Source organism: Harpia harpyja, chromosome 12, assembly GCF_026419915.1.
Source record: "Harpia harpyja isolate bHarHar1 chromosome 12, bHarHar1 primary haplotype, whole genome shotgun sequence".
Lineage (NCBI taxonomy): Eukaryota > Metazoa > Chordata > Aves > Accipitriformes > Accipitridae > Harpia > Harpia harpyja.
Genome location: NC_068951.1, coordinates 34,157,157 through 34,170,577, shown reverse-complemented (window position 1 = coordinate 34,170,577; position 13,421 = coordinate 34,157,157). Strand labels below are relative to the sequence as shown.

General features: G+C 37.4%; 1 protein-coding gene across 1 annotated transcript; it reads right to left on the bottom strand.

Annotated features, from left to right (window-relative positions):
* Positions 1 to 15: 15 nt before the first annotated feature.
* LOC128148890 (cytochrome P450 2J2-like) lies at positions 16 to 10,886 on the bottom strand. The gene is made up of 9 exons (XM_052803289.1): positions 10,716 to 10,886; positions 9,496 to 9,658; positions 8,810 to 8,959; positions 7,213 to 7,373; positions 5,493 to 5,666; positions 5,139 to 5,280; positions 4,322 to 4,509; positions 3,318 to 3,459; positions 16 to 395 (listed from the first exon to the last, which is right to left on the bottom strand). The coding sequence occupies exons 1-9, from the start codon at positions 10,884 to 10,886 to the stop codon at positions 217 to 219; spliced, it is 1,470 nt and encodes a 489-aa protein (XP_052659249.1). The 3' UTR covers positions 16 to 216.
* Between the last annotated feature and the right edge of the window lie 2,535 nt (positions 10,887 to 13,421).

Below are 13,421 nucleotides of genomic sequence, written 5' to 3'. Positions count from 1 at the left end.
CTAAGATGTGACTATATGAGCTTTGGCAAGTATGCTTATTTTAATTTCAACAAGCTCAACTATATGAGGTCAGACCTCCTAAATAAAAACACTCTATATTAATTTGCTATACTGAGCTACCTACATTTGAATACAATTGAGATAGTGATATGTGTTTTTAAAGTATCTGCAGTTATCAACTGGTTGAAGTCCCTCTGCACTGTAGTATGTTGCAGACTAGCGTGGAATAGCACAGAGTTTATATGGATGTGGCTGCAGTATTGCACCCAAAATGTACTCCAAATTGATTTCCTTTACTCCCTCAGGGAGCTGGAATGTGAATGCCCGAAGTAGGTTGGTAAAGATGATGAACAGTTCAACTCGTGCCATCTGTTCCCCCAAACATACACGGTGCCCTGCAGAAGAAAGGGAAAAAGGGTTAGTTGTATAAAGTTAAGTTCTGAAAAAGAACTTCAAACAAAATTCTACTGAGTTCTATAAATTCTGTTAATGTAAGAGAATTATTTCTTATTTCCTTCTGTAAGGACAGAAGATGCCTTTGGAGGTGAGGGGAAAACATTTATTTAACTGAGAAACTGTACATCTCTCTGTCAACTGTTCAATTTGGGTTTTTGGGTTTGTTTTTTTGGGTTTGTTTTGTTTTGGTTTTTTCCCCCTGGAGCATTTATGAGATTCTCCTTTTCCATTTTTGCTTCTTGTTCTGTGAGAACCATGAATTGCTTCTCACTTAAGCCAGATTTTAAAAGGCTTTATATACTTCAGAGTCTTATCTTTGGTTGTTGAGGAGGGAGGACTGGAGCATTGCAGGATGTGATTCTGAAGCTAAGTAGAAGGGTGTAATCAGGCTTTCTGCAACAGAAATTATGAAGGCTATATATTGGGTCCTTGTAGTCCACTATCAGATCTGTAGGCTAAGGGAATGAAACACAGGTACGTGCAGTGACGTATAGACTCAGTGACTCATTTTGGCATATTGTTTTCACAGTATATTTCAGGATATCTATATATTCCAGACTAAAAAAAAAATATATATATATATATTCAGGATATATAAATACTGAGATTATATAAACAGAAAACAACAAAAGCAAGTTAAAAAAGAAAACTTCCTGTGCCTGGGTTGAAATGGTAGCCTAAATTAGTTGTCTTGATTCATGTAAACTAGTAGACGTTTGGTGAGTAAAGGAGGCAAGATGCTAAGTACCTGTTTTGCAAATATGATTTTAGGATTTGCAGGCAATTTGGGCAAATGGTTTTAAAATCTGGATTTACTATGTTGTCGTGGTTTAACCCCAGCCAGCAACTAAACACCACGCAGCCGCTCACTCACTCCCCCCCACCCAGTGGGATGGGGGAGAAAATCGGGAAAAGAAGCAAAACCCGTGGGTTGAGATAAGAACGGTTTAATAGAACAGAAAAGAAGAAACTAATAATGATAACACTAATAAAACGACAACAGCAATAATGAAAGGATTGCAATGTACAAATGTTGTGCAGTGCAATTGCTCACCACCCGCCGACCGACACCCAGCCAGTCCCTGAGCGGCGATTCCCTGCCCCCACTTCCCAGTTCCTACACTAGATGGGACGTCCCATGGTATGGAATACACCGTTGGCCAGTTTGGGTCAGGTGCCCTGGCTGTGTCCTGTGCCAACTTCTTGTGCCCCTCCAGCTTTTCTCGCTGGCTGGGCATGAGAAGCTGAAAAATCCTTGACTTTAGTCTAAACACTACTTAGCAACAACTGAAAACATCAGTGTTATCAACATTCTTAGCATACTGAACCCAAAACATAACACTATACCAGCTACTAGGAAGACAGTTAACTCTATCCCAGCTGAAACCAGGACATATGTTTAATCTGCTTTGTATGTTACTATTTGCTTTTTGTCTACAACAATTGTATAATAGTATAATCTGTCACAGTAACATAAAAAAACCTCAGCTATTTCCCAGTGTTTTTACTTTTTATATTTTTAACTTTCAGTAAATAATGCCAGCTTCCTGTTTTGTGCTGCTTTTTTTGATAACCTGTTTGTTGGAGAAAGTGGTAGTCTAATGAAGCTCTCTGAGTTATGTTTTATACTGCTTTTCACTCTTCCCCCCCCCCCCCCCCCCCCCCGCCATGTCTTTGAATTACTGCATTTTGCATTGTAGATTAGGTAAATTGTTGTCGTGGTTTAACCCCAGCCAGCAACTAAACACCACGCAGCCGCTCACTCACTCCCCCCCACCCAGTGGGATGGGGGAGAAAATCAGGAAAAGAAGCAAAACCCATGGGTTGAGATAAGAACGGTTTAATAGAACAGAAAAGAAGAAACTAATAATGATAATGATAACACTAATAAAATGACAACAGTAATAATGAAAGGATTGGAATGTACAAATGATACGCAGTGCAATTGCTCACCACCCGCTGACCAACACCCAGCCAGTCCCTGAGCGGCGATTCCCCCGCCCCCCCCTTCCCAGTTCCTATACTAGATGGGACGTCCCATGGTATGGAATACACCGTTGGCCAGTTTGGGTCAGGTGCCCTGGCTGTGTCCTGTGCCTACTTCTTGTGCCCCTCCAGCTTTCTCGCTGGCTGGGCATGAGAAGCTGAAAAATCCTTGACTTTAGTCTAAACACTACTGAGCAACAACTGAAAACATCAGTGTTATCAACATTCTTAGCATACTGAACTCAAAACATAGCACTGTACCAGCTACTAGGAAGACAGTTAACTCTATCCCAGCTGAAACCAGGACAGTTGTACATCATAATATGCTTTTGAAAAGCTGGAATTTTTTTTTTATTGCCTACTAATATTCTACTGAAAAGACTGGATTTTGCTAGTTTTCTGGAGATACAAGAGAACCTGTGCTAGACTATTAGCGTAGGATTTGGGAGACTGAGGTTAGCTTTCCTGCTTTATCACAGATTTTCTCTGTATATTTTGAAAAATCATATTACTTTTTGTCTTTGGGTTTCCTGTTCATAAGGTGAGAATAAATTGATTTTCTGATTTGAGGGTGTTACCAGGATTTAATACATTAGGGACTAAGGAGCTCATATACCACTGTAGTAGGAACCATACATACACCAAGGAGATAGCATTAGGTCTCTTAGACATACTCATACTCTGTTTGAATGTATGAAAAATATAAAATGCAGGACAGTATTTGTGGCTTTTACAGTAGAACACCTGACTTTAAATATTTGTGTCAAATACGTTTTTATAAAAGTATGTTTTTAAAATTTTAGAATTTAGAAATAGTGTTTTTAGTCTTGCCACAAGACACAGTGAACAGGAATATTCAAATGTTAGGGCATTACCTGCTGAGAAAGGTAAGAATGCCTCTTTGTTCACAAAGTTGCCATCGAAATCAAGGAAATGATTTGGGTTGAACTTCCCAGGGGTCGCCCAGTGCTCAGAGTCGTACACTACGGAGTGCAGATTTGGCAATACAAGTGTGCCCTGCAAGAAGAAGCAGAGATTATATTTTCCATGTATGACTGATTCTTTTTTTGTACTTCCCTTCTCTCTAATAGATAATATGCCATTCTGTGCCTGCAGCCCAGTGTTTGGATTCAACTCGGTCTTTTCCTGTGTGCATCCAGGCATAACAAACCCTTGTATCTTCTCTATGTAATAACATATTATGTGTTTGCCTTTGTCTAAGTTATCTTCTGTCAGGATTACTGAAGTGTCTTCATGTCTAAGCTAGAGTGGAGCTTGGATTGTTTTACATACTTGCCAGACTAATCATAACACCTTCCTTTTTGTTTTTTTGTACTCTTCACTGGGTCTTTCAATTCCATCACATCAATCTTAGGCTTAATATATTTTTGACATTTATATTGTGCCAATGTGACTGTCGGATCTCTCACTGTACTGAGCTGCCATCGTCTTAAGTGTGTGGGGGTTTTTTGTGTGTGTGTGTGTTTGTTTTGTTAGGGATGGCTATAGGTTGTTCCAGGCTGCTCCCTTACGTGTGAAAGTTAGCTGGCTTGACATTCATTAAACCTCATTTCTTCATTGTTCCTTAAAACACATGTTCTGCTTTGATGGCCAGACATTATCTGTATTTGACTAGTGGGAAGAAAGACTTCAGTTTTCCTTGTGTTTGCTACTTGTGCTGTTAGCCTTTTCCAAAGCTTTCTTCTGCCTCTGCTAATGGAGACTTAGCCCTGGTTCAGAGCACTCAGCTTTGTTTCATGTCTGCGACATGCTACCACATGCTCTCCATGCAAAGTTAGGAACTGTAGAAGCTAATGTCATATAAATACTAAATACTAATAGCTCAAAGCTTTAAGAAACATGGAGGTATACTCTGTACCTTTTTAACGTGAAAACCCAGCAAAGTTGTATTCTTCACGCATTGTCGAGGGACCCCAACAGAAGTAACATTGCTGTACCGCAAAGCCTCGTGAATTACAGCATTTGTATATGGCAGTTTTTTACGGTCTTCATAGCTGATGATATGGGAGGGTTCCAGAACAGCCTCTATCTCTCTTTGAACCTTTTCTGCAGAGAAATGAAAATATTTTAACTTTTTCCCCCTTTTCTTCCAGCAGATTTCTGTACAAGTATGGTCTAGGACTGGGAAAAAAAGAAATTACGTTGCTATGAAATGCGTTGGCATGTGGTTTGACTGCTGCGTTGGTTTCAGTTGATCAAGAAAGTGCATATCCCCAAAGCACAAGGTGATCTGTCATTTAAGACACATCCCACTTGGTGATGAGGATAATACAATTCTATGTTTCAAAAAAAAAAAAAGGATTAAAATTTGAAATAACAGGTTTAATTTGTATCTTTTTAAAGCTTTTCCACTTTGAAGGTTAGGAAGAGACTAGGTTGCATGAAATATCTTCAGCTTGTTATTCTGTCTTTGCCATCCCCTTCTAGTGAGATAAAACAGTGGCTACTACTAATTTCTGCTAGCGTTGCTTCTTAGTGAACTGGTGGGGAAAGCACGTTTGTTTCACTTCTTAAACTTTCATTTTCTAGATCTCAGTTGTTGATGTACCACCGTTCATATTCATTGTTAAGGGTTATTTTGATGTATTGCAAGTGATTGAGCTAATACTTAAGCTTTAATGATGTTCATTATGATGTAATGTTGAATGCAGTTCTCTGATAATGCTTTTGCTCACCTTGTATTTCTGGGTATTGTACCATATAGAGTAGTGCCCACAGAAGGGTGGTACTTGTTGTTTCTGTCCCTCCCAGCAAAAGATCAACCACAGTCTGAACCATATTTTCTTTATTAAACGTAGAAGTAGGGTCATCTTTGGTCTGTAGGGTACATTCACAGAAGACTATGAAGTGGATAATTTCAGACATGTCATTGTTTGAAGAAAAAAGTGAGCAGCCCGCCAAAACAAAAATCTTCAGTGCTAAACAAATAAAGTATGCATAAAAAAATTCCATAGCAGTTACTTGAACAGCAAGTATTTGTAGCAGGCATGGAGACCAAGGAGGGGATAGTGTGATAAACAGGTACTTACTTTTGTTATTTGAGCTAGGTAGAAGTCAATGAGATCCTGTGGATCACTTACATTCTGTCTCTCATGAGTTTGCACCTCCTTCATGACTAAATTGTGCATGAAGTCATTGTATGCAAACACTTTCTGATGAGGTCCTGGGAGACAGTGCATAAGCCGTGGAAAAGCATCATACATCTGTGATTTTAAACAGAAAGGAAGAAACATGAGCTCTTTTAAATTGAGAACCTAATTCTGATTTCCTGATAACTCTGTGAAATCACTGCAACACATGGCTCCTACTTAGGATGAGAGGCAATAGACACAAGTCAGAGAGAGATTAAATACTGGGAACAGGCTTCCCAGAGAATCTGTGTGAAATCTCCGTTCTTGGAGACTTCAAGACTTGACCAGCCAAGTCCCTAAACAACCTGACCTAATTAGGCCTGCTTTGAACATGGAGTTGGATTAGCTGACATGCAGAGGTATCTTCCAAAGTAAATTATTCTACATTTCTGAGAGGGATTATGAAACCTTTACATTGCCCTCTAAGTGAACTGGCATTGAGGAAAACTCGTCTGATATTTGTTGATGAGCTGTTAGTACTATGCAGTGGTCTGGTCTAAATTGTTATGATCAAGTTGTCAATATTTAATAACCACACTTTCTATCCTTAATAGATAGGTTGAAGACTGAAAAGGTATAGAAGCTGATGTGACCTCTCAGTCTTAGAAGGCTTTTCTCCAGTAGAAACTGGCATGTGTATTTGTTGAGGGGAAATATAATTATTTTAATTTCTTTGTATTGTGTATGTTTTGTGAATGGACTTCAGTCTCTAGGACTACTGACAGAGTGTTTTATTTATGGCCTGTGATTAGGAATCTATTGGCCAGTGCAGACAACTTCTTCCACATCAGCTGACCAAAATGTCAATATCATGTAATAGTGGATATCAGGTCACAGGAGAGCAGGAGAATGATTATGTTTTGCTTTTTGGATGCATACCTAATAATGCAACAGGGGCTTCTGGAAAGGCGTGAATTGGAGTAATTGAGGGCTGAATCTGGCTCACAAACAGATTTTCTCAACCTTGATTTTTACTCTGATGGTTTTTTTTTTAAGGCATCTCTGTATGAAAGTATTGCAGAACCTGATAGTGTTATAGAATGCCAGTGTGCCAAAATCTGCACAACATAAGCAACAGCTAGGCTTTCAAGGATGTAAAAATATTATTGATGTGATAAAATTGTCACCTGTATCTTATAGGAAGTTCAGAATAACTCAGATCTTGGTGGTAAAATGAATTACGTGAGAAGCAAGATATCTTCTCAAAAGAATAGGACTTTGAAGGCTTAGTTCTTATTAACTGTACTTATGTATTCTCAAGACTAAATGAACATTAGATTTTAGAAGTTGCTTTCATTTTAAGATATAAGAATCTTACGTATACAGTACTCTGCAAACGATTACTCATTTGAAATACATTATATATTTTGGAAATGTGAAGACCAGTTGTGATCTAGAATTTAAATTTTAGGATGTGTGATTTACTGACATGAAGAAGGAATGTAAGGCAGTAATGACATATACAAGGTATGTATTAATTTATTACTGCACAATGGCTCGCAGAACAATGGTATGGATATGTTTGGGAATAATCGTCACTGACCTTTAATTTGCTGGTTTTGACTTGTGAAGTGCAAATGCACTTTAAGGAATAAGAATAAGAAAATTAGATTCTTACCCTGCCCCAGATGGTAGCTTGAAAGTAGATCACAAAATAAACAGCTTTGATAAGCTTGCTGAAAGATTCATCCTCACTGGAGAAGCGATGACCAAAAACAACAGCACAAATTATATTTGCAATAGCATGGACAATGAAAGTGTGGGGGTCGAAAGGTTTGCCTGTGAATATAGAAGGTACCAGGAATATTTCTGAATAGACTACAGTGAGAAAAATGAGGAAGAGGAAGACTTTTTTTAAAATGGTAAAAATAATAGTAGATCAGACTACTTTTAGATAAATTTCACATAAGTAAGCTCTAGTTTAATACAAATTAGCTGTATGGATTGGAAGTGCAGGGAATCTTTATTTTCAATCTGCTTTTTACTCCTGTAAAATATAGTGATTATTGGTTTTGAGCAGATAAACATTACATCTCTTTTCCTCTCTTTGACTTGTGGTCTGGGTTGTGTGAAAATACAAGCAATTAATTAGAACATATCCCTTCAAATCTGGAGGCAGATATTTAAGTTTGACAATTAAAAAACAAAACAAACAATCCTCCCCCCAAAAACAGGAAAAAAAACATTTTAAAGTTTTAATTTCTTAGTCACGTTGACATGACTTGTCTCCTTTTGGTTTTCAAGTACAGCTTAACAATTCAACTATATATTTTTTTTTTTTTTCTCCCCACAGACTGAAAAGGCAAAACTCACATCATGGGGTGGAAAACAGCTCCCATTAAAAAGGGTTAAAGCCAGAAAAAATTAAATTAAGTACACATTTCAATGGCAAGGACAACCTTTGAATTATACTACTATGGAAAATGGTGGATTAAGCATTTCTGACTTCAGTCCAATGCGTGTAGTTCCTCTTGGAAAGAGTAAATACAATTATTGAGTTTAAAATTGAGGAAGGATTGCATAGAAGGTAAAGATTTGGGCTTTACAGGAACTCAGAGTTTGTTCATCTCTTACATTTTAAGGATCTGTGAATATGTTGCTCTCAGAAGAGAGATGGGCCATTTTGCTGTGTCTAGTGCAAGGAGAGTTGGAGGGACACCTTGGGCAACTTCTCTGTGTTTTCACATCAGTATGGAACACAGTGTGGGTGAGGGATTTGGCTGTTCAGAATATTTATATTTAATTGCTTTATTTTGGCATCTTGCTAAAATTCTATTGGTTTCTATTTCATCCAAACCATAAAAAGTTTTGTTGGACAACTGGATGATACATTCCTTGTGTTGGGGTTCTTTCTCTGCCAAATCCTAAAGGCCTGCTGTCCTAGAATGACTCGCAGCAGGTCACAAACTGTGTATTTTATGGAGAAGAACATAGGGCTTTTCTATACTCCTTGAATGTAAGAATTGTTGCCAGCTGTCCCCAAGACCGTGTGGATGATAAACATTTTTTACTATTCTTATTTCAAAAAACAATGTTATATTGCCCACTGTGCAGACAAAACATTTTTGTGAAGAATGCAATTAAGAAGCCAGTAGAAGTCCCACTAATATGAAAAATACCTATATTACTTGTAAAAATGTATTGTGAAACTTTTACTCCCCTAATCTACTATATTTCAGAAAAAGCTCTAAGTGTTATTCTTCTAGTGAATTTACCTTTTGTGTTTGCAAAGATGTCCACAAGGTGACAGGCCTCTGTTTGAATTTGATGCTCCAAATTGTTCTTACCAAGTACCAGGCTTCTAATAATTGTCATGCCAAAGCGTCTCTGTTGCTTCCAGGTGTGCCCGCTTGTCAAAAAAATACCTGATGAACACAGAAGCGTTTATTTTATTGCTGGGAAGGGAAATCCTTTCACTGCAGGATGCAAAATTCAATTTAAATTAGGTTATGTTTCACTAACAAAGAAGATACCGTGATTTCAGATGCTGACTTTTGGTCTCTAACTTAGGTTTTTATAACTCCCAGCTATATAGCTGCTTATAAATGTGACCCTGGAAACTGAGTGGTAGCGGGTTTTGGTAAGGACAGAACAGCTTTGTCTATAGATGTCTCCTATGTGAACAGTCTTCTGTTTTAGAAGTGATAAAACTGAAGGGCACCTCCTCTAGGCAAATGTGCCTTTGAATCTATTGGGAAGAAAAACCATCAGTAGTATCCTTTGTAGGATGAGAAATTTTTGGTTTTTGCTTTTCTTAATACGCTAGCTCTGCATGGAACCCTTTTGCTATGTAAGCCCAGTTATGTACTTGTATAGCGGTAACTCACGGATGTGTGTGTACATATAGGAAAGTGTCTGTCTTTGTGTCTTGTTCATATTTCAGTATTGTAGAATCTTGTACCTTTCTCGCCCATCATATCCCTGTAGAATGGAGTGAGAGGTCGTCCTGAAATTTCCTCTGAATGGGTGACGATGCCATCTTTTACTGCTTTGTATCCATTTAGTACAACCATAGGTGTCTGTCCCATCCACAATGTGTAGATATTTCCATAGATGTTGGTTAACTGAAGAGTTAATAACAGTAAATTAATAAATGTAAACCAGGGAATGCATACACTTAAATACTAATTTTAAGAGTTCTGTAGTTGTAACTGAAGCTGTTTGCCGACATCAAATTGAATTATAGATTTCAGAAAAATTTAGCCTTCTGTTGTGATGTGCTTTGGGAACAGAATATAATCGTACTTTATGGAATAGATACTAAGGACATCTCTCAGAAGACTGCCTCTGAAAATTTCACAGAAAGAGAAACAGAGGGCTTCTCTGTCAGCTCAGAATCAAAGAACAAATGAATACAGGCAAAATCCCAGACCTTTTCTGTTTATTTTATTAATGAACCACAATTATTGTATTTTCTTGCCTCTAACTTCTGAAGAAAGCAAAGAAATGTTTTTGCATTCTTTCCTATAGCTGCTATGTGATTTTAAATTTTTTTCTATTGTCTTTCCTCAGATCATGCTTGTATTTTTCCTTAAAATAGTTTGAAGCAAGTTCCTTACTTTTTTAAAAATAGTTTTAATTGGTTTATAAAGGAATCATGCTGTGAACATTAACGGCAGTCAAATTTTCCTGCTTTGTTTTAGTAATAATCTGTTTACTGCAGACAATAAATCTTTTTGCTGTACAAATAAGAAAAAAAGAGTCAGTTTAGAGTATACACTTGGTCTACTAATGGAGATCAGACCACTCGTGGACTGGACATTGGGGTCAGGCAAAGGAAGTTCTACTAGATGTGGTTTACAAGGCTAGATATCAACACAGAAATAGAGAATGAAACTGTCAATGGAATATCATGCTATTCACAGTGCTTGTGATAATGTTATGCATAGATGTTACTGTATCCAAAAGAGAAAGAAAATAACAAGGAGTAAAGCAATTATGGTGTTTATTACTCAGAAATTTTTTTAATAATGCAGAGTCCTTGGATTCTTTGAAATTAGCTGATAATCAAGCTTGAGGTTTAAAAAAAAATAATTCCAAGTTTAGACTGTTCCTATGCAATGTACAATTTAAGTTAAAATAGATTCAGATTGATTTTCCACCATAGAGATAAATAAATACCTTAGTGAGAGTTTCTCGATGAAGTTTGAAGTCCAGCAGCCACAAATTTCCGATGATGGGTAGGGGAGCTGGTCCTGGAGGAAGCTGGGTACGCATCCGTTGCAGCTTTAGGAACTGCAGAATCAGGAGACATACTACTAAAGCTATAAAAAACTCAGCAATCCCCAACATCTTATAAAAATTTTAGCTTCTCACTGTTTTGTTGGGTTTTGGTTTTTTTTGTATATGACTTCCTCTGAAAATTTGGAGTTGTGTAGATCAGTTTGCTTCTACTGAAAACAAACTCTTTCTAGAGAATATATATCTGCTTTAGCCATCTCTCTCTCTCTCTCTCTGACAATCTACAGTTCTCCCAAGCTGAAGTCCTTAGAAAACTGAAATATGTAATCCTTTGCAGTTAGCCAAGCCACGCCTACTCTCTTTTATGATCTGTAATTGTGATCTGTCTCTTTTTTTTTTACTTAGAATTTTATTTCCTTCTTAGTATTGATACTGGGTCTAAATGCTAATTATTGAACAGTTATCCAAGGATATCAAGTGTCTTGCAGAATGGTAACACTTCATGCAGTTCCCTGTGGTTAAACATTAAAATGCCAAGGATGCATTACTTTACTACCTTTCTGAAATACTACAATTATTATGTGGTTTCTTTTATAGAAGAAGAAACATCTACACAATAACTGCCTGTTAGGATGTAGTCTCTGAGATGAAAAAGAATTGAATTCATGCAGCATAAAGCTAAATTAATGTGTTGGGTTGTTTTTTTTTTTTTTGAAAAGTGCAACTTAAGTATTAGGAGAATATCTGCTTTCCCCTTTTATCATATTCTAGGTTAAGTTATGATATTGTGTGGAACACAATTGAGATATTATTGTTCTGTCCAGTGGGTTGTATGGTGTTTTCTAAATTTTATTTTATTTTATTTTTTATGTTAAGGATTAAAATTTCCTGGTGCAAATTTTGGAGGTGAAAAAATGCACAGGTTCTATTTTATCTGTGAAAAAGAACAAATAAACTGAAGAAAGAGGCAAAACTTTTAATCTTTTATTGATTGGTGGACCCCATAAGCTTTCCAGGAGAGGTTTATACCAACGTGTAGCAAATCTTAACTTAAGAGGCTTACTTTTCTTATGTGTTATTCACTGACTTTGATGTAATCTATGGACTACAGTAGATTGCTTTGAAAGTTTTGGGAATCTCCACCACTGGAAAGCAAACAGAAATGGAATAATTCTGGTGTTTTGGGACAAGATGATGGATTTAGGTAATCCCTTCAGTCTCCTTTCAGATAATTTTTTTTTATTTTTATTCATTTGGGATAGGATTTCAGACCTCATCTCCCATTTTATCTACTACTGTTGGGGTGGCAAAATCTGTTTTCTCTTAAAGTTGCTTCTACTCCTTGCTTTTTCAGCCCCTAGGCAATGTAGAAATTGGAGACCCTGCTGATTTAGAAGTGCCAAAGCAAGTTGCAGTAGTGAACCTTGTGATGACTTACAGTGCCCTGTCTGCTAAGTGACTTGTCAGGAACCACCTCCTTTGGAATTTAGGAGGCAAAGGAAAGAAGATGTATGACTCTCAAACATATGTGGGACTTCCCAGGCTGAGTCATATTAGTGTGTATGGTTCTTCAGACTTTGGTCCTAAATACTATCTTTTAGCTGAACATAAGCCTTAGCTACAGTAGTTTACATCCCTCATACTGTGACTGTATAACAGCTTGCTTTATCTCTTGATGATTTGGTGCCCTGTGGATCTCTGTATGAAGTCTTACTTTGTATAGTTGGGGGAAGAGTTAAGAAGAACAATATAGAGCCATTTCTACAGACAGATTCATAGCAGTTTTCTCAGTGATAGAGTAGTTTGGAGGTGTGAAATGATGATAAATGTAATTCTCATTTACCTGGTTTTATTTCTTCTGGGTGTGCAGTTCCTGAAATTGCAATGGAAAAGTTGTGGGTTTCCTCCTGGACCAACGCTATTTCCCATCGTTGGAAGCATCTGGAGGATAAATTTTAGAACTGGTCAACTGAAAGAGGTATGCATTTGCAGGTGTGAACTAAAGAGCTGTTGAGGCACAAACTGTAAAAACTATTGATGGCTGTTGATAGGCTAATGTGGTAGCAGGGAGAACTTAACCCTGAGGGAAGGTGAATCGTGGAAGTTAAATAAAGTGCCTAAACAAGTTAAGTAAAATCTGCAGACAGTCTAATTCATGTGAAAGCTAATATGTGTTCAAGTTAAACAGAACTGAGGACAGTAATTTTGCCTCAAAAAAGACTTCTGTTTTTAAGGGAGGCTTTTTGCCTTGAAAGAAAAAAGTGTTTCTCACATTTCCCACCACAGGCACATACAGAAAATCATCTAAAACAAGGTGTCTTGAATTCAGAAGATGTGAAAAGCACACCAGTATGTCTTCTGCTATCATGGGATGGAAACAAGATTGTATGCCATATGCAGCCAAAACCTTAGCTCCATTGTTTTTCTGAAGTCCAGTCTGGGAATTGCTCCTTGCAGATGAGCTAAGGATGTAAATGATGGCGAAAGGAAGGAACTGATGGGAAGAATTAGATCCATGCTAAGCATGTTAATACAGGTTCCTCCAGTGCTCAACATCCTACACTGAGCCAAAACTTCACGAAAGAATCCAATGTGTTGATATATTTTTCAAGTCGCAACCTCTCCTTAGGTGCTAAGTGCAACCTG

Coding starts and splice junctions, on each gene's coding strand:
- LOC128148890 (XM_052803289.1), bottom strand. CDS start 10,886: ATGTTGGGGATTGCTGAGTTTTTTATAGCTTTAGTAGTATGTCTCCTG. Junction 7,374..8,809: donor CATCTTTGCAAACACAAAAG/GTAAATTCACTA, acceptor CTATATTCACAG/GCAAACCTTTCGACCCCCAC. Junction 5,667..7,212: donor AAGCTACCATCTGGGGCAGG/GTAAGAATCTAA, acceptor TTAAAATCACAG/ATGTATGATGCTTTTCCACG.